At 48.1% G+C, this 20,866-nt stretch overlaps 1 protein-coding gene and 1 long non-coding RNA gene across 8 annotated transcripts; one reads left to right on the forward strand and one right to left on the reverse strand.

The window, feature by feature from the left end:
* Positions 1–316: 316 nt before the first annotated feature.
* On the forward strand, positions 317–19,498 carry LOC139624746 (zinc finger MIZ domain-containing protein 2-like). 7 transcript variants are annotated; one of them, XM_071484100.1, is made up of 21 exons: positions 317–742; positions 7,631–7,732; positions 8,294–8,411; positions 8,512–8,720; positions 9,121–9,277; positions 10,189–10,431; positions 10,577–10,736; positions 10,990–11,108; positions 11,222–11,314; positions 11,987–12,176; positions 12,534–12,675; positions 12,885–12,963; positions 13,065–13,196; positions 13,295–13,400; positions 13,936–14,093; positions 14,439–14,506; positions 14,622–14,690; positions 14,855–15,147; positions 15,256–15,428; positions 16,059–16,256; positions 16,470–19,498. In XM_071484100.1, the coding sequence occupies exons 2-21, from the start codon at positions 7,683–7,685 to the stop codon at positions 16,575–16,577; spliced, it is 2,865 nt and encodes a 954-aa protein (XP_071340201.1). In that variant the 5' UTR covers positions 317–742; positions 7,631–7,682; the 3' UTR covers positions 16,578–19,498. The 7 variants fall into 7 exon arrangements, with proteins under 7 accessions (XP_071340201.1, XP_071340208.1, XP_071340205.1 ...); XM_071484107.1 differs by having other exon boundaries at positions 11,225–11,314; XM_071484104.1 differs by having other exon boundaries at positions 8,297–8,411.
* Positions 13,054–14,802, reverse strand: LOC139624750 (uncharacterized). The gene is made up of 3 exons (XR_011691735.1): positions 14,722–14,802; positions 13,301–13,556; positions 13,054–13,192 (listed from the first exon to the last, which is right to left on the reverse strand). It is a non-coding gene; the product is annotated as an uncharacterized lncRNA (long non-coding RNA).
* Positions 19,499–20,866: the final 1,368 nt, after the last annotated feature.

Consider the following 20,866-nt stretch of genomic DNA (forward strand, 5'->3'; position numbering starts at 1 on the left):
TTTCTTCTTCTGTGGTGCGTTTCAGTGCAGCTCAGTCTCCACAGAGAGGGTCCAGGACTTCCTCAGTTCTGGACCGGTCACGGTGGTCAGGTGATCTGGTCTCTGTGGGGGGGGTCAGCTGTTACAGAGCAGAGGTACCTGCTTCTCCCTGTGACGGTCCAGGTCCGAGAGAACCGGTGATGAACCAGGAGGTGGAGGGGTTGTTGTACCCCCTCCCTCCCTGTCTGCTGTCCGCCCCCCCCCCCCCCCCCCCCCCCCCCCCCCCCCCCCGCCCCCGTCCCTCAGCCCCCCCCCCGTCTCTCAGCCCCCCCCCCTCGCTGCAGTTCTCCGGTCCGACCTGCTGGCTTACTCCCACCGGCAGCGGTGCAGAGGAGCCTCGGTGAAGCGGCTCCGGCGGCGCCTCCTCACGTTAGCGGGACATTGAATCATTATCACGGGAACATTCATATGAAAACCCGGAGCCGCGGGGATGGTGTCGCCTCCTGAAGCCGGATAATCAGACGCAGAGGCCGGCGGCGGCAGGGAGGGGGGCTAGCTGGCTGCTGGAGATAACTACAGCCAGGGCTGGTGGGTGAAACTCGGCTTTCGTCGGGAATTTTTTGGATATTCTGGCCGTCTGTGAGTAGGTTCTCCCGGCTGTGGTGGTGGACTCGGTGCGCTCGGTCCTTGATGCCCCGGAGGCCCGGAGGAACTCAGACCGCGGAGCCCCGGAGCAGGGCTCGGACCCTGGGAGGTAGAGGAGGTAGGTCGGCTCTGAGGAAACCAGCAGTTGTACCCGCTGTGTCTGTATGTGAGTTTTACAGTTGTGTGTTTTAACTCAAGCGGGGTCGGCGGGCGAGTCCCGCGGCGGCTGCTCGCTGTGGAGCCGCGGGAACCGACGGTCGGTGACTGTTTTGTGCTGGAGGAGGAAGCTAGCTGGCGGCTAGCTGTTAGCCTCGGAGCATTCCATTGTCACAGCCCGCTGGGCTAGCTAGGCTAAAGGCTAGCCTGGTAACCGCTGTGGAAGGGGGCGATATTTCCACTAATCGTGGAATATTTAACACACCAGCCCGTGTGTAATGTCTCGTTTCGTGACCATTTGAATAACAATGGTCGGACAGTTATTTCAGGCTGTTTTTTCACGGTGGGCTGTTGTCGTCTGGTTAGCATGCTAACGCTAACAGCGGTGCTACCCGCAGCAGGAGCAGCCTCATTTCCCGGCCGCGGAGCGCAGGGACCTGCCTGTTAGCATGTTAGCGTGTTAGCATTAGCTTTTCCAGCACTACAAGGAATTTCAAAATGTCCCCTGACACTTTCATTTTGTCGGAGGAGCTCTCTTCCCCGGTGAGACGGGCGTGTGAGCCGCGGACAGCGGGACCGCTCGGCCCGGTTCATCTCGTGTTCTTATATCAACCTTCATGTTATTACCAGGCGCGTGCGTGAGGCCCGTGCACGCGGCCGGGGCAGGTTACAGGTGAGACGCTGAAGCACGTGACGTCAGCACACCTGTCACACACACCTTCGAGTTCAGACTCTTTGTTTTTCCGGTCCCGTATTTTTCAGCCATTTTCCCGGAAACTTTCCTCATAATTTCCCAGTAATGATCAGGTATTTAGTTGTTTCCCAGGAAGTTTGTTCGACATTATAAAGTTATAAAGTTATTATAAAGTTATAAAGTTATAAAGTAAAGTGTTTTTAAGAAAAAATGTAGTAAACGAGGCAGGAGTCAAACAGTAATTCTTCATCACTCTGAGCTGCCACACATTATAGATCATTATAGATTATCAATCATTGTACTTTATAGATTTGATCAGTAAATTATTGGTGTAACTGTTGTTTATGCTGCTTGTTGACCTGTAGTTTTCAGCTGCAGTGGAAATTTGATTTTATTTCAGACTGATGATGAATGAATAAAGTTTCATGGAAGGTCATGTACAGCTGAATTCCTGCTCACCTTTTATAAGTGTGAGGAAAAGTTTCCAGGAAATGAGCTGGAAAAGACCAGTGAAGTGTCACCGATCACATTTTTATTGTATGTTGTTTAACACTTGAATCAAACATGAACTGTCCCCCTGACATTCAGAGTCCGAGCTGGAAGAAGTCCTCAGGTCCTTCAGTGAAAGTATCAGAACATCAGTGTAAAACGCTGAGAATCATTGAAATATTAAACATCAACACAAAGATGTTTGATGAAGACACGTCCTGATCGTGACACAGACGAAACCTTTTCATAATTGATCCTGCGTTCGCTCTGTTGATTCTGCCCCTCTCATATGAGAGATGTGTGACTGTCCTGCTCTTTGTACCTTTAGTTACACAACAAGTTAAAGGTTGACGGCACTTTTCCTCTGAAGTGTCCAGTTGTTCCTCATCGTCTTGTTTTCTTCCTCTGCCCCTTCGTTTAAACACCAGTAGGAAGCAGATTCACTGTGACTCACAGGCTGCGTTCAACAGCGTCACCATCAGCTGCAGCTCTGAACTCACTCTGTTCTAACTGATGCAGAAATAAAACCAAAATATGGCCTCTGCACGCTGAGCCTCGGTGAGCAGGTTAACGGGAGTCAGAGCAGAACAGGTGGCGTCCGGCTCAGGTGAGTCTCGTCACCAGGTGTGCGGCTGCAGGGCCAGGAAGTCATCAGTGGGAGCTGTGAGCTGGTCGAGTCTGGTTCTGGTTTGATTTAGTTGCTGGTTAGTTGAGTGTGATGAAGACAAATCTACTGCAGATACACAACGTTTGTGTTTGTGCAACACTTTTCTCTTTTATTCTGACGTGTTTCCATCCCTCTGATTTCCTGTTTGTCGTCTGTGTTGATTCATCCTCAGGTTTTGTGACGTGTTTCCTGTGTTTGGATCTTTGTTCTCTGTAGTGATGAGGTCATTTATCCATCATGAGAAAATTAATCATTGACTGTTTAGATTTTTTTTTTCTGAGGAAAGTCAAACTCTTCGATGTGTCAGAGTTTCAGTTGTTCACATTAAACTGACGATCGTTGACATTTTTCATTATTTTTGTAATTTTTTAAACTAAACTGTTGTGGATGAATCTGCAGGTGATTGTGTTCAGTTGTCTTGTGTTGTTGTGTTCTCAGCACAAAAAGGCTTAAAAAACAGAAAAATGAAAATCCTCTCATTGGAGGAACGTATTGAACATATTGGGCAGCGCTGCATGAATGAGTGATTCATTTATCAAGATTAACTTAGTGTTGATCGTCTGTCTGACTAATCGTTTCAGCTCTGGACCAATTGATTAATTGTAGTGACAGATGAAGTGATGGAGGTCTGATGATCAGGTGTGTTAGTCCTGAGTCCTCTGTTCACTTGTGTCAGCACTGAGCTGCAGGTGTAGCTGCTACCAGGGCAACAGACAATTATTATTTTCATTATCAATTAATCTGCTGAAGGTTTCTGAAATTATTCAAGTCACTGTTTCGAGCCACGTTTATCTCAGTGTCCCCGAGTCCAAGGTGCTGTCCTCAGGTGCTGGTGCTGTCGTCAGGTGTTGGTGCTGTCGTCAGGTGTTGGTGCTGTCGTCAGGTGTTGGTGCTGTCGTCAGGTGCTGGTGCTGTCGTCAGGTGTTGGTGCTGTCGTCAGGTGTTGGTGCTGTCGTCAGGTGTTGGTGCTGTCCTCAGGTGCTGGTGCTGTCGTCAGGTGCTGGTGCTGTCCTCAGGTGCTGTCCTCAGGTGATCAATGTGAATTAAAGTTTTCCTGGAAAGGTCTGAGGACTGGTTTTCTGTCTGTTTTTCTCAGTGTTTCTGTCTCATACCAAAGTCCATTCACAAATCTGCCAATTAAACGTGTCCTTTATCAGCAGAGCTACACACCCAGTGACAGTGGCTCCACACGCATGTTTTCAGTTGTTGTTCTTGTCTTGAGGGACAAACACACACTTCACACTTGAACATGATTTCTAATGACTGGAGATGGGGAGAGTTTACTCTGAGGTCTGTTCATCTTTTCATTTGATGATTCTAAAGGATTATTAACAGTAAAGCAGTGAAATCAAATCTAATGAAAACACTTTGTGTGACGTGTTGAGTGAATTAGTCTGAGTTCATTCAACGTTGTGAAAAAAAAGAGGGAAACTTTTGTTTTTGCCAAAAAAAGTTATTATTTTTTATCCATAAACTCTGTGAGAGACATGTGAGAGACCTCAGGAATCTGTCTTGTGGGTCAGATGTGGGCCGCGGGCCAGTGGTTTGAGAACACTGACGCTCATTAATATCTGGGACGTTGTGACAGCTGATGATCAGCTGACTGGTTTTCAACATCTGTTCCTGTAAATATGAAGATGATGAAACCTGATGATGATGATGATGACTTCTGGCCAAAATATCTCTGATCTTCATTCTCAGTAAAAACACGTTGACTTGTTTCACAATCTCACTTTTATTATTTGAGCAAACATGAGGCCGTTTGAACTGTGACCCATTCAGAGCCAATCCAAACATCCGGCTGAGGATGAAGGTGATGATGCGTTTAAAGACACAGCAACAATCAGGAAAGTTGAATCATTGATCTGACGATCAGCCTGAAGTGAATCACTGTCTCAATTTGACAGAAATATTGAAAATTTTGTTTTAGTGTTCTGGTCTGTCACCAGATAATCTGAGACTAATATGAGGATAATCTGATATTAATTTTAGGATAATCTGAGATTAATCTGAGGACCATCTACCTGGCTGTGGTTATTTCTCCACTTGAACCTAATTGTTAATATTTTAATTATTGATAAAAACACATTTGTGTTGTTTTTTGTTTCCATCATGTGAAACCGTTCTGCAGAAAATCTCCTCCGTGTGAATTGTTTTATCTGTTTTTGTTCACCTCATCATTTCTGTTTAACCTGTGTTTACTTGATTATTCATATTTATTAATATTTACCACAAAGTTTAGTGTTGCTCATGACGACCAGATTGAACCTGAGCTGCAGCAGCAGGTCGATCAGCTGATCGACAGGAAATGGATCAGCTGCTACTTTGATGATCAGTGAAACGTTTCAGTTGTTTTTACGCAAAAACATCAAAGATCCTCTGATTTGATCGGGAGTCGAGTTTTCTCTGTTTCTTTTCATCTTCTGATCCTCTGTCTGAAGACGTGTGTGTGTGTGTGTGTGTCTGAAGACGTGTGTGTGTCTGTGTCTGTGTGTGTCTGTCTGAAGACGTGTGTCTGTGTGTGTGTGTGTGTCTGTGTCTGTCTGAAGATGTGTGTGTGTGTGTGTGTGTCTGTCTGAAGACGTGTGTGTGTGTCTGTCTGAAGACGTGTGTGTGTGTGTGTCTGTGTGTGTGTCTGTGTCTGTCTGAAGATGTGTGTGTGTGTGTGTGTCTGTCTGAAGACGTGTGTGTGTGTGTGTGTGTGTGTGTCTGAAGACGTGTGTGTGTCTGTGTCTGTGTGTGTCTGTCTGAAGACGTGTGTCTGTGTGTGTGTGTGTGTGTGTGTCTGTGTCTGTCTGAAGATGTGTGTGTGTGTGTGTGTGTCTGTCTGAAGACGTGTGTGTGTGTGTGTGTGTCTGTCTGAAGACGTGTGTGTGTGTGTGTCTGTGTGTGTCTGTCTGAAGACGTGTGTCTGTGTGTGTGTGTGTGTGTCTGTGTCTGTCTGAAGATGTGTGTGTGTGTGTGTGTGTGTCTGTCTGAAGACGTGTGTGTGTGTGTGTGTGTCTGTCTGAAGACGTGTGTGTGTGTGTGTCTGTCTGAAGATGTGTGTGTGTGTGTGTGTGTGTGTCTGTCTGAAGACGTGTGTGTGTGTGTGTGTCTGTCTGAAGACGTGTGTCTGTGTGTGTGTGTGTGTCTGTGTCTGTCTGAAGATGTGTGTGTGTGTGTGTGTGTGTGTCTGTCTGAAGACGTGTGTGTGTGTGTGTGTGTGTGTGTGTGTGTCTGTCTGAAGATGTGTGTGTGTGTGTGTGTGTCTGTCTGAAGACGTGTGTGTGTGTGTGTGTGTGTGTCTGTGTCTGTCTGAAGATGTGTGTGTGTGTGTGTGTGTGTGTCTGTCTGAAGACGTGTGTGTGTGTGTGTGTGTGTGTGTCTGTCTGTCTGAAGATGTCTGTGTGTGTGTGTGTGTCTGTGTCTGTCTGAAGATGTGTGTGTGTGTGTGTGTCTGTCTGAAGACGTGTGTGTGTGTGTGTGTGTGTGTCTGTTTGAAGACGTGTGTGTGTGTGTGTGTCTGTGTGTGTGTGTCTGTCTGAAGATGTGTGTGTGTGTGTGTGTGTCTGTGTCTGTCTGTGTCTGTGTGTCTGTCTGAAGACGTGTGTGTGTGTGTGTCTGTGTCTGTGTGTGTGTCTGTGTGTGTGCGTGTGTCTGTGTGTGTGTGTGTGTGCGTGTGTCTGTGTGTCTGTGTGTGTGTGTGTGTCTGTGTGTGTGCGTGTGTCTGTGTGTGTGTGTGTCTGTCTGAAGATGTGTGTGTGTGTGTGTGTTAGTAATGCTGAGCTGCTGCCTCTCAGGTGACTGAGCACAGCAGAGTCACACTGACGCTGTTGTAGTGAACAGAGGCGGGAAACTTCAGTGTATTGGTTTAAACTGACGACATCATTGATGACATCACAGATTTCAGTCAATCTGATCAAACTGACCAATAAACTCGTCAGAGTAACTAGTCAAGCTGACTCAGATCTGATAAACCAGAAACTAGTCAGTCAGTAACTGATAATCACGGTGACTAGTTTACTAGTCCCTCTGACTAGTAAACTGGTTAGTCCCTGGGAACCTGTAAGATAAACCAGACAAACGGCCTCTGAACTAAACAAACTAACCCACTGATAAACTAGTCAGACTGACCTGGAACAGTTCAGAGTTTGTAATGAGCCAGTGATGAACTGTGAGTGTGAGTGGTGGTCGGCTCGGTCACGGCCCTGGCGCAGCGCCGAGAAGACGATCAAACTTCACTGTCTAGAGGAAGTAAAAGTCGTACCAAGGTTTCCGTAGGTGAACCTGCGGAAGGATCATTCAGTCTCGGAAATGAATGAAGAATGAAATAACATTTGAATGAGACTGATTTCACTGCCAAAACGGTGTTGACTGGACAGATAACATCAGAGTGTTACAGGAATTTAATACCATCCAGAGCCCAACCCCGACTTTTAAGCTTTGCTTTGACCTCCGCCCCAAAAAAAAATGGTTGATTTGGAGACTTGATAGTTAGTGGCTACTAAACTGGTTAATGAAGTAGATCAGTCCACATTACTCATAAACTACGTAGTTACATAACAGTTCAAGTGGTCAGTGAACTAGTCAGTGTGGTTTGTTCAAATACAACAAAATAGTTTAAATTCTTGTAAGACACAGTGTGTACAAGGCTGTGTGTGTGTGTGTGTGTGTGTGTGTGTGTGTGTGGGGAACAGTTCGGTGATGTTCAGGAATGTGTGCTCACCCCTCCCTCTGCCCTTTACCCACAGACTGACTCAGTGACTCTGATGAAAATCCACTGATCAAGTATCAATAATCAGTAATTGATCAACAGTTCCAGGAAGAGTCTGAGTCTTTAATGAACTGAAGATTAAAATAAATCTCAACCTTTTTAATGTAGATGGCAGAAATTAGTTTTAATAAAAAGAGACTGGTGGCTTATTTAATCACCTGTGTAGAGGGCAACGGGGCAGATGGGAAATGTAGTTTGAATCAGCTACAGATGATTAATGCCTGGACTGTCTGTCTGTCTCCAGGAGTCTGTCTGTCTCTGTCTGTCTGATTGGACTCCGGTGATCCTGGTCCACCATGAACCCTCTGAACCAGATGAAGGCTGGACTGGCCAACAACCCACACAGGTATACACACACACACACACACACACACAGGTTGGTGTTAATTGCACCACTTGTTATCACTTTAACTTAGTTTCTTAGAAATCATCTTTTTTCTGTACCTTTGGTGAACAAGTCAAAATACTACATTACCCATGAGCCTTGGCTGCTGTTGCCATGGAGAAGAAGCCAGTCAGAGCTGAGGTGAATTCAAACCTGTTTGTAACAGCTGATCCAGAGCTGAACAGTGAACTGATTGGAGCTTCCACCTGCCGCTCACCTGACAGACATTGAAACTCTGTGATTTTTGCTGAAATGCACCTTGGGAGTTGTAGTTAATATTAACAGTGAACGACACCATCATCAGACACATGAACACATGAACATCACTGTGTCACGCACTAACATGAACGTTCTCTACTGAACTGATGCATAAAACTGTCAGCGTGTCCACGAGAGGAGACTCGGGTCAGAACATCATTAATTCTGATCTTTATCTCGGTTCGTGGTCTGATGTAATTGTTCTTTTCCTGGATCAACTTCCTGTGTGTCTGTGTTTCATCTGGTTTTATTTCCACGTGTAAGCAGCGACGGCTCGTACCCCTACGACCCCTCCAGCTGGCAGCAGCCCACCAATCAGCCCACAGGATCTCTCTCCGTGGTAACCACCGTCTGGGGAGTGACCAATCCCTCGGCCAGCCAGGTATGACATCACCAAACTGAGAATGATGATGATGAAGAACACAGGAGAAACATTTAGACGTGTGGTGCTGGGATGTGAAGTGTGTGTCTGTGTCTGTCAGGGTCTGGGAGGAGGGGTGATGGGGCCAGGGGCCAACCCAGGCGGGGGGCCCATGATGCAGGGCCCTGGGGGTCCAGGCATGGCCGGCGGGCCGGGCGGCTACATGGGCCAGCAGGGCTACGGAGAGCCCAGCAAAGGCTACATGAACCAGGGCATGTACGGCCGCACACCTGGGGGCTACGCTGGAGGACCGGGGGGGTACACAGGGAGGTGAGTGTGTGTTTCATGTCAGCAGTTCAACAAATACAGTGAATAAAATGTCCAATAATAAATCAATATTCAATTACAACGTTCTGTCAGCTGTTCAAAGTATTTATTTAATCCATTAGAAATAAAGAAATGATAAATTCTACACTTTTTACATTTGAAATAAATGAGTCGTTAATATCTGAACAGTCGGAGCTGCTGAAGCTCGTCCATGTTTGAAGTGTTAATAAAGTTTACAGGTCAACAACAATTACAATAAAATTTGTTGCAACAGAAATGAAACTGACACATTTTTACAAAACAAAGACAAAAGTGATCAAAATAAAATCCAGTCATTAAGACACACACACATACACACACACACACACACACACTGATGAACTCTAACTGTATCTGTGTGCAGTTACCCATCGAACCCCGGCGGCTCCCGAGGTTCTGCTGACTTCACTCAAGCCGCCGCTGCAGCTGTAGCTGCTGCTGCTGCCACAGCAACCGCCACCGCCACGGCAACTGTCGCCGCCATCCAGGAGAAACAAAACCAGGAGATGAACTACGGACAGGTGAGCGAGGTCACTTTACCTGCAGACTGACAGACACATGTCCTGAACCACGGTGCACAAACGTTCATCAGGACAGAGGGATGAACTGGTTAGAATCTGGTGGTCAGAGGTCAAAGGTCACTGTGACCTCACAAAACATGTCGTTGACCATATCTCACTAATTCATAAACATGCAATATAACTCAAATGTCTTTAAGGATGAAATGAAGTGATGACATTGTATACCCAAAAGGTCAAAGGTCAACTTCACTGTGACATCATCACGTTCTGCAGAAACACTTCAGCTGTCATTCAGCTGTAACTCAGGAGGGGGGGTTCTGTGGGTGGAGGGAACAACTACGAGGCTGTGATTCTAGTTTTGAACCAACTTTATTGACAACATGGAAGATAAACACGGAGCAGCTCTGAGCTGTTTCCTGTCTCCTCAGAAAGATGTGTTGAGTTTATACACAGGAAGGAAACAACAACACAAACACACAAACAACCTGAAGTGTTGAAATGAGACGACATGAAAGTAAAACAGGAAGTGGAGCCATCAAAATAAGAATGAAGCCAAAACTGAGGAGCTGAGCCAGAGGTCAGAGTAAAACCCACTGGACCCAGACTGAACTGAGCCGCGTCAGAACCACTGGGCTGAACTCACCTCCTGGTCCAGGCCCCAGCTCACTGGCCTGTAGCCTCAGCTGGATCAACCTGCAAACACAGGCCCTTAATGGTCCTCTTCCTCCCACGCTCTGGCCCCAGGTTTGACAACAGATTCCCTCACAGGAGCCTCTTCGACGCCTCGGCTCCTGAACTGTCGGAGCCTCAGGGTCTCACCAGCCTCGGGACCCACCTGAGTCCAGGAAGTCATGACATCACTGAAGTTGCCGTGTTGTGAGTCTTTGCTGTGTTTTGTGTGTGTTCCTCAGATGGGAGGTCCAGCCTACAACAACCAGTTCATGGCGCACTCTGGCCCCCGCGGGCCCCCTGGTATGGCTCCTGGAGGTATGGGCCCTGGCCCAGGCCCTACCAGGGGTCCCCCCTCAATGGGCCCCATGTATGGACCTGGAGGGGGCCCACAGAGGGTCCCCCAGCACCCCAACTATGGTCCCGGACCACAGCAGGGCCACCTGAGGCCCCCACAGGGCCTCAAACGGCCCTACAACTCTGAGGTGAGAGTCAGGAGATCTGATCAGATTAAATCAGGATTAATCTGATTACACCAGGGGACGGTCTGTTGAACAGAGACACAAACAGTCTCCTGGTCCTGAAGCTGAGTTATTTGACCCTGAACCGTCTCCTCTGCTTGTCCCTCAGTCCTTCCCGGGAATGTCTCAGCAGTACGGCGTTCCCGTCGGCTCCAGTGTGAATGTGATGTCGGGTCCTGGTGGTGCCGGCGGTTCGATGGCGGGCTCAGGTGGAGGCGGTCACGTCGGGCCTGGTCCGTACTCCGGACCCAACATGCAGTACCACCCAGGTGAGTCGTCAGCAGGTTTCAGGACCTGTGCTGCATTTAGGTGATTTATTAAGATTAATATCATTCTAATTTAAAAAATAAAGGTCAGTTAGAGAAGCACCAGGTGATGGCAGCAACAACAACAGGTGTGAGAAAGTAAAACAAATTACAACCAGTTTTTAAAAAGAAGATCTAGAAATAAATCAACTGTTTTCACTCTGCAGCTTGTTTTCATTTTGATGCTTCAGGATCTTTTCTGTCTGTTTCCCTGCAGGTCCTGGTGGTCCAGGCCCCACCCCCCAGCGCTCAGGCTCCTCCCCCTCCTATCAGAGCCATAAAATGCCCCTCCCACAGTACCCCCCCTCTGGACCCCCCAACTCACAGTACTACAAGGTGAATAATAATTAACCAAAGCATCACGAGGCTTGAACCTGAGAGCGGCTGCTCACAGGACTGATGATGATGATGATGATGATGATGATGATGATGATGATGTGTTTGCGCAGCAGGACCAGTTTAACGGTCAGGGTGGTGGAGGTTTAAACGCTCTGACAACAGGCGGCGGCGGCGTCTACAACTCCTTCAACCAACCGTCTGGGGTAAGAAGAAGAAACAGTCGAGTTGTTTTCTGGTCTGATCTGGATCAGCTGATCCGGTTGAACAGTCACCGTCTCTGAACCAGGAAGAGGTGACGGTCACAGTGCAGTAATATCCAGCATTTACATTAGAACATGTCCGTGTCTCCAACGGAACATTTTATCTCTGCAGGTTATTTTGTATGAACAAAGACCAGTGTTGACAACCTGCAGCTTCCTGCTCATTTACTTCCTGTGGTTAGAAACGATGACATCAGCAGCAGGTTATTAGAACCACCTGTAGCTAAATGTTCAGGCTGCTGGTCAACGAGCCGCTGACCTGAGCTCTGCATCAGGAGCCAGTTAAAAATCAGTTTGTTCCACTGTACCACAACAATCAATATCAATCAATAATCAGTATTTACAGGCTTGACTGTAGGGCTGCACTGATCTGATCAGTATAGAAAATGACTTTATCTCAGGTGTCGGCCATGATGGGATTAAACGCAGCCTCACGATGAACTGCTCCTAAACCTGAACCATGTAAACACTCACACACCTCTCTCTCTCTCGCTCTGTCTCTCTCTCTCTCCCTCTGCCCCTCTCTCTGTCTGTCTCTCTCTCTCTCTCTGCCCTTCTCTCTCTCTCTCTCTCTTTCTCTCTCTCTCTCTCTCTCTCTCTCTCTCTCTCTCTCAGCCTGGTCGAGGGTTGCCAGGTTACCCCTCCTCCCCAGTACCTGGTAACCCGACCCCTCCCATCACCCCCAGCAGCTCCATGGCCCCACCCTACATGTCGCCTGGAAACAGTGACGTCAAGCCACCGCCCTCTTCCTTCCTGCCCGACATCAAACCCAACATGGCCGGTCTGGCCCCGCCCCCTCCCACAGGTACACACACACACACACACACACACACACACACACACACACACACACACACACAGGTTATCAATAATACAACAGGTCACAGCAGATAGATGGCAGATAAATTGTCCAGTAGCTCAGTAAAAAACACTAATAATCTGCAAAAGAGTCCGAGCAGATTAGATAATTGTCTGTAGAATAATCAGATTATCATCAGAGATATAATCTGATTATCTTCTGTGACCCTCTCTCTTCACTCATAATCTCACTTATTGGATCAACCAGTTACCTGACCTGAAGGCTCAACACGGTCCTCTCGGGTTGTTTGTGATGTCACAGCAAGTGTCCAGGTGTCTGATCACATCGACTTCCTGTTAACAGGTAACCCCAGCGACGACCTGCGGTTGACCTTCCCGGTCCGTGACGGTGTGGTCCTAGAGCCCTTCAGGTTAGAGCACAACCTGGCCGTCAGCAACCACGTCTTCCAGCTGCGAGAGTCCGTCTACAAGACTCTGATCATGAGGTGAGACTCAGCTGACAGGTGCTGCTGTGGGACAGGTGATCGCCACACCTGGTCCTACAGGTGCATCCACGAGACCAGGCCCTCACATACAGTCATGTGTAACTGATTCACTGTGGATAGAGTCTGAAGTGTGTGTGTGTGTGTGTGTGTGTGTGTGTGTGTGTGTGTGTGTGTGTGTGTGTGTGTGTGTGTGTGTGTGTGTGTGTCAGACCCGACCTGGAGCTCCAGTTTAAGTGTTACCACCATGAGGATCGACAGATGAACACCAACTGGCCCGCCTCCGTCCAGGTCTGACCTTCGACCTCCTTCTTCCTGTTTCTCTTTGCCCGTCTCCGCCGTCACCACTGAGGTGTCTGATGTTTTTCTTCACCTGCCCGTCTCCTCCACAGGTGAGCGTGAATGCGACTCCTCTCACCATCGAGCGAGGCGACAACAAGACTTCCCATAAGCCTTTGTACCTGAAGCAGGTGTGTCAGCCGGGCAGGAACACCATCCAGATCACCGTCACCGCCTGCTGCTGCGTAAGAGCACACCGTTTCAGAAACAGACCAAACTGTAGCCTCTGTGTCCTTGGTTTTAACTGAAAGCCCCCCCCCCCCCCCCCCCCCCCCCCCCACAGTCTCACCTGTTCGTCCTCCAGCTGGTTCATCGTCCGTCGGTTCGCTCGGTGCTGCAGGGTCTGATGAAGAAGAGGCTGCTTCCTGCTGAGCACTGTGTCACCAAGAGTAAGTGGATCCAGTCGCCTCAGGTTCATCTCTCTGCTCTTATCACACAGGAAGTTCATCTCTGAGATTTACCCAGCATTCACCTTGTTCCCATCCTGAACATCAGACTGTGCTCCCTCACCTCCTCTCCTGACTGTCACAGTGCACAGGAGCCACCTGTAGAAACCATTTTAACACTGACTGATGAAATAACAGCCACAAAGATGAAATAACAGCCACTTCCTGTAAAGGTCAGAGTGGCAGTGAACACACCAGAAAGGTCACAGCTGCAGGGAGGGAAACTGTGACGGTGACACAGCTTCTGATTTTATTGTTTTCTGTCAAACACATTTGTCTGATCTGAAACATGAGAACAGGAATCACAAACACACACACACACACAGTTAACTGTGTTTAGCCTAGACCCCCCCCCACCCCCATCATGTGACCTGTCATCAGAGATCAGCTGCAGGGATCAGCAACTTTTATCACCATTGATTTTCATGGTCATGTGACCACTTTGGGATTCCCCCCCCCCCCCCCCCCCATTTCTCAGTCAAAAGGAACTTCAGCAGTGGTTCCATTCCCGGGACCCCAGGGTTAAACGGAGAGGACGGCGTGGAGCAGACGGCCATCAGAGTCTCATTAAAATGTCCGATCACGTTCCGCCGCATCCAGCTGCCCGCCAGAGGTCACGACTGCAGACACATACAGGTCAGAGCACCGGCCAATCACAACACTCACACTCTGTGATGATGTCACAGCGACGAAACATTTTTCATCAGTGACTTTTTTCCCACAACCACCTTCATTAGGCGCACCGTCACCTGATTCAAGGTGCAGCTCAGATCACACCTGAGCTACAGGTGGAGTCCCACACATGTCACAGCTGATCCATCAGCTGATCCATCAGTTGATCAGTGATTATCACAAAAAAGATAAACCGATCAGTCAGTTAGGACTGGTGGTAACTGCACTGGTGGCCTGGTGACGTCAGTTCAGACCCCAGCAGTCGTAGTGTTTGTGTAGTTGATGACAACAGTGTTTGTGTGTCTGCAGTGTTTTGACCTGGAGTCGTACCTGCAGCTCAACTGTGAGAGAGGAACCTGGAGGTGTCCTGTGTGCAAGTACGCCACACACACACACACACACACACACACACACAGTTTCAACAGGTTTCATATCTCCTCTGTAACCTCTGTGTGTGTGTGTGTCTCTCTCTCTCTCTCTGCCCCCCCGCAGTAAAACAGCTCTGTTAGAAGGCCTGGAGGTGGATCAGTACATGCTCGGGATCCTCATCTATGTTCAAAAGTAAGAAACTTTATTGAAACTCTTGGTTTACCTTTATTTCCAGTGGTGATGTCTGACCTCCGTCCCTGGGATTCTCACTCTCTCCTCCTGCTCCTCCTCCCCCTCCTCCCCCCCCACCCCCTCCCCCACCTCCTCCTGCTCCTCCTCCTCCCCCTGCTCCTCAGCACGGAGTACGAGGAGATCACCATCGACCCGGTGTGCAGCTGGAAGCCGGTCCCTGTGAAGCCGGACCTCCATGTGAAGGAGGAGTCAGACGGCCCGGTGCTGAAGCGCTGCAGGACGCTCAGCCCCAGTCACATGGTCCTGCCCAGCGTCATGGAGATGATTGCGTCGCTCGGCCCCGCCCCCTCCTCCTCCACCTCGGCGGCCTCCTCCTCCTCCTCCCCGATGCCCTACCCCTCCCTACCTGCAGGGGGCAGCAATAACAGCAGCAACACACCTGACTACCCTGGACCAGGTGGGCAGGGGAGGGGCTGAACGGGCTTGTGTATTGATTACATCATGGTGTGATGTACATGTGATTAGCCGCTGATCAATAACTGATGCATTGATCTGTCTCCGTCAGCTCCGTCCTATCCCGGTCAGTCCAGCAGTTTCTCAGACTTCAGTGGTCCTGGGACTCCGGGGGTCGGGGGGGACTTCTCCTCCCCCGGCCCTCCCCCTCTCTCCTACCAGTCTGAGCTCTCCAGTGCCCTCCTCACCCCCGACAAACCTCCCCCACACCCACTGGCTGGACAGGTACAGGCACTCTTCATCTTCATCTTCATCTTCATCGTCAGACACACTGGGTCATGAACCAGTTCAGATTCTCACACATTTCTCCTCTCCCCTTTCTTTCCTTCTCTCCTTTCCTTCACAAACTCATACTTTCCTTCCTCTTTCTTCTTATCCTCCCCACCTCTGTCCTTCCTCCCTCTCGTCCCTCCTATTCCTCTGTCCCTCCTTTCTTATCCCCTCATTCCTCCCTGATTTCCTATCCTTCTGTCCTTCTCCTCTCTTTTCCTCTCTCCTTTTCATCTATCCTTCCTTCTTATCTCCTCTTCCTCTCCTCACATCTTCACTTCCCTTTTTTATTTCCTTCCCAATCCTCCTCTCCTTTCAACATTCTTTTTTTTCCATATCCCCTCTCCTCCCCTCACTTCTTTCTCTCCTCCATTCTGTCCTTCCTACCTACCTTCTTCCTTTCCTCTTCTCTTTTCTTTCTTTGTCTCCTCCCTTTTTTCTTTTCCTCCTTTCCTCCTCTTTTTTCCTCACTTCCCTCCCTTCCTTTCTACCTCTAACCTCATTTTGTAACCTCCCTCTCCTCTCCTCTCTCCTGTTCTTCCTTCCTTCCCTCCCTTTTCCCCTCTCCCCTCCTCTCCGTCACAGATGTCAGTCTCGGGCCGTCTGGACTCCACTTCCCATGGTGCTCCTCTCTCCCAGCAGCAGTCACAGGGTCTCCACGGCAACTCCCAACTGGGGGGCGGCAACCAGATGATGCAGCGTAGCAACCAGAATCCCCGTCTCCAAGGCGACGGCTCCTTCGGACTTGGGGGGTCTGCAGACGTTCCAGAACCTTCTCTGGACGTAAGTAGAAACCACATTCAGCCTCTACTGTAGAAATATGCAGATTCTACTGTGTCTTATTGGATAGATTATATAGATAAATAATAATAATAATAATGGTCTGAAGTTATTTTCCACCTCTGGAAGCTTGTCCAGTGAAAAAGGTGTGGGCCGTGTCCGGGCCGTGTCCAGGCCGTGTAACGGTTATTTGACAGTAACGTGTTGTCTCTGCAGTTGCTTCCTGAGTTGACCAACCCGGACGAGCTGCTGTCCTACCTCGGACCTCCAGACCTCCCGAGCAACAACAACGACGACCTGCTGTCCCTGTTTGAGAACAACTGAACACACACACAAATACACTCACACACCTCCAGAATTTAAACAGACTTTAATGTAAAATACGAACTCTTTCTCTCCTCACTCACCATCGTGACTGTCGGTCCAGCTCGGCCGTCGTCTGCACAGGATGGATCGGACAATAAGAAGGAAGTGAAACAAAAAAAAACCAACTTTTAAATATGAAACCTCTTTGATGTGTGACTATGAACTTGATGGTAACTTTATTTTACTGTTTTTTATTCTCTGAAATGTATTTTGATGCGCCATCCTTCATTCCCTGTCCGAGTTGACAGCTTCACTGCTCACAGGCAGCGACTACAAACTATTTAAAGTGAGTGTTGGTGTTTTAGCTACAGATCACATTCACCATCACTGCTGAGCCTGCTCCACACTGTCCTCCACCTTCTGCCCTCCACACAGCCATCAGTTCAGTTCATTTCTCTGAAAACAGAGGATCCATCACAGTCACAGACGTTCAGCAGTGATGAGGAGTAAACATGATGTGTAGCTAACGAGCTGAAACAGCAGTGAGGTCCTTTAAAACCAGGATATTTCTGGTCCAGATGACTTTTAATGTGATGGTGTAAACAGCTGCAGAGGAGCTGAAAGGAGCAGGCAGCGTCTCTTCCTGTTTTAATGTGGAGACACTGAAGGCAGCGTCAGCAGATGAACAGACGCAGTGTTTACACTCAGCCACAGTGTCAGACTTTGGTAGGATGGAAGGTTAAAGGTTGAATGTTTTCCTGTGAATTGTGAATCTAACTTACTCAGAAATCTCATGATTTCTCATCAGAAAGTTGAATTTTAAACACAGAGCCACAGAAAACTGTCCTGCTTTTATTTCCAGATTCAGATTAGATACTGTTCCAGAAGAATTTGAAGACAGTGACTGTTCTGTGTTTCATCAGGTCGTAGATGTTTTGATAAGTCTCATTGTTCCACCGCTGACGTTGTGTGTAACGTTCAGGTGATCTCCTGCGGTTGAACCCTGCTCTCCGGTTACAGAGTTTTTTCACCACACAGCTGAACTGTCAGCTTGAGAATGATGACTCTGAGGCTGGTGTTCGGCACTGACAGTTGTGGGTGGTGTTAATGACGGTTGGAGGTGAGCGCAGTAAAAACCTTGTGTTCCTGCAGGGATCCACTGACAGGATGTTGGTGAAGCTGTGACATTTAGTTTGTTTCTGTCGTTAGCTGGAGCAGATTTTACAAGGAGAACGAGCACTAACATTATTTAGTCTGCGGTGCACATGACGAACGCCGGGACGGTTCCTCTCTGCAGCAGAGAAACTGCTTTCTGCTGCACCTGAAGTTTTATGCTGCTCAACAGAAACCTGTGAAAAAGGTTTTTGCTCATGTCTGCTGAGAGACACAGAAATATTTAATTAGCTAGCATGCTAAACTGTTTTTGGTGCAGGTTCACATGCTGTTTTTTTAGCCGTTACCAAACTGCTTCAGGACAGAGACACGTGAAGGCAGAGGACACGCCTCTCTGAGCCGTTAGAAGAGTCTGGAAATGATGTGAATCAGATGCTGTGGCCTTCAGGGTCCAGGTCTCCACCTCCGTCACCACAGGAGGGACGTTATGATCCTTTAAAGCCGCGCAGACACCGCAGCAGAGGAACAGGTGTTCACAGGCCTCACTGAAGGAAAAGTACAAACACCACACTGTAAAAACACTCCAGGTAAATGTAGTAAAAGGATCCAAGTATAATCAGGAGTAGAAAGATGTGCTGTTACTGTTACTGACATAAAATGATTATCACAATAACTGTCATTCATTGTTGTTGTCAGCTGATCGATTCCGTTTCATTAAAGAATCAGATTTTATACGTTTGTCATGAAAAATCTGAATCTGAAGCAATTCGCGCCTCAAGCCGTCAGATAAATGTGTTTCAAGATCTGCCTCTGAAATGTGGAGACGTAGAAGTACATGTACCTTGAATGTGTACTTCAGTGCAGTACTTGAGTAAACATACTTCATTAATTCCACTCCTGGACGCTGGATTCATCCTGGTTTCAGCCTCTAACCAGTGAAATCAGAGCAGTTCCAACATGGTGCAGCGAGCTTGTGTCCAGGTGACTGCAGCTGGTGAACATGACTGAGGACGTGGTCGATCAGCTGATCCGTGCAGCGTGAACATAAAGTCACAGGTTCTGGTCCAATGAGAACATGAGTGTGAGTGAAAACAGAACAATGAAAACACACAGTGTCTGCACAGCTGAGAGGTTCTGTCCTGAAGGTGGTTCTACTGGTCACTGCAGGTGTGGAACACCTCAGTCTGACAAGTCTCTTCACCACAGTTACCAAACACCATCTAAGTGAATATGTTTTAATGCAGTTCAACCTTCAGCAGTTTCCCAGTCTGAGGCTGTTCTGCAGGCTCCAGGTGAAACTCCGCCTCCCTAACACACCTGTGCCTGTCACCAGTCTGCACACGTGGCTGAGTGTAAATCAGAGTGTATCCAGTACCTGAAGTGAAAAGTGAAGCTCGACTAAAACTGTTTTTGTAACGATGACCTTTGACCTCAGCTCTGGAGCGCCGTCGCTCTCTCCTGCAGAGGAGTTTAAACTCCGCCCACCCCGTGACGGGCTGCCAGGCAACGGGAGAACAGGAGAAGATGTGACCTCACAGGAAACAGAGTTGTTTGGTCATTGCCTCAAACTGTCGCCCTGAGATCACAGCCGCAGCTTGAGTTCACCTTCATCCTCCTCCTCCTCCTGCTCATCATTATTCTGTATGTTGTAAAGTGACTAGAGTCCAGACAGTGGTGGTGTCTCCATGTCCCAGTGAGTCCAGTGGCTTCTGGAAAAAATAAACCTGTACATGATCACTCTGTATGATTCAGTAATGATGCTAATAACAACAATAATAATAATAATAACCTTTGTAATTTAATAAACACACACTGGAAAGACAGACGGAGCAGAGTCTGTGGTGCTTTAATAACGTCTGTAGACACACATGCACAGTTCATGTTTGGTTCGAGTCAAAGAGAATCATCTCGAGCTGGTTCTCAGTTTAGAGGATTTTCAGTTAACTGAATATTTTTAACTCTGATTGTGAAAAGTCATTTTTCAGCATTTAAAACATTTTATGAACCAAATGATTAACTTATTAATCAATAGAATAATCAGCCGTGGTAAAACTAGATCACTGTACACACGATGCTCATGTACGTACAAAATGAAGCATAAAGATCCATAAAGTTGTATGATACCGAGGAACAGTGGGAACAGGCAGAGAATACAGAGATTATTGATCAAATAATTAATATCCCCATGTGAAATTCCATTGTTACAGGACTGAACTGAGCTGACAGATAAATAAACACCGTGACCACTTCATTAGGTACACCTGTGTGATGATAGCAGCTCAACAGCTCAGCCACAACTTCCACCTTAACAAATTTACCAGTTTGAACTGGACGTTACGTTGAAAAGTGTTTCTGATGTCGTGTCTTCGCTCTCAGGTTTGTGAGGAAATCACGTGAGGAAATACGCTTCTGTTGACCAGCCCCCGACTAACTCATCTAGGTCGTCTTCAGGGGTGGGGTCAGGGGTCAGGGGTCAGGGGGCGCTGAACTGCCCTTGATGATGCCAGCGTGCACTGCCTCCTCTCTGTGAGCATCAACCGTAGGTCATCAAAGGTCATTAAAGGTCACTGGTCGATACCACACCCCCACCATGGCCCCCGCCATGGCCCCCACCATGGCCCCCGCTCTCCATCAGGAGAACATCCTGCTGAGCCTGAGCATCAAACACAACATCTCCTGTATCCTGGTGATTTCTTTCTGCCTTCATTTATGGTGGAAATGTCTTAATTCATATAAAAGAGAAGTAAATTCAGGCACCAGGTGATTCCAGACTCATAAAAGTCACTTTTTTATTCTGATTTGATCCATTGTGGACGTGAAAGTCTGATCATTCGTACCATCGAAGGCCCGGAAAACATTTTAAAACGTCACGCTGTTCCCATGAAGTTACGCATATGGCCCCGCCCACCGGTTACCTGTACCTGCAGGTAAGTGCAGAGGTTCAATTCAAATTCACGGGGCCCTTAAGGAATGTGGACTAATCAAACCGCCTCTTCCCGCTTCTCTGCGTCAGTCTGACGTGTTTACAGCCGAGAGGAGGCGGGAAAACAGTTTGAGAACCGTTAGGAAACCGCTCCGAAACTCCCGCCCTGAAGTCTCGTCACCGTCAGAGTCCAACCTCGGTCCAACAGGTGGCGGGTCAAAGGTCACAGTTCCTCACCTGTCACGCTCTGTGTATGTCTCGTCTTGTTCAC

The sequence above is a fragment of the Trachinotus anak genome, unplaced genomic scaffold (genome assembly GCF_046630095.1).
Source record: "Trachinotus anak isolate AG129_WGS33_773 ecotype Australia unplaced genomic scaffold, CSIRO_AGI_Tana_v1 ptg000008l, whole genome shotgun sequence".
In the NCBI taxonomy this organism is placed as follows: Eukaryota; Metazoa; Chordata; class Actinopteri; order Carangiformes; family Carangidae; genus Trachinotus; species Trachinotus anak.

Coding starts and splice junctions, on each gene's coding strand:
- LOC139624746 (XM_071484100.1), top strand. CDS start 7,683: ATGAACCCTCTGAACCAGATGAAGGCTGGACTGGCCAACAACCCACAC. Junction 13,197..13,294: donor CCGTCACCGCCTGCTGCTGC/GTAAGAGCACAC, acceptor CCCCCCCCACAG/TCTCACCTGTTCGTCCTCCA. Junction 15,429..16,058: donor CACACCCACTGGCTGGACAG/GTACAGGCACTC, acceptor TCTCCGTCACAG/ATGTCAGTCTCGGGCCGTCT.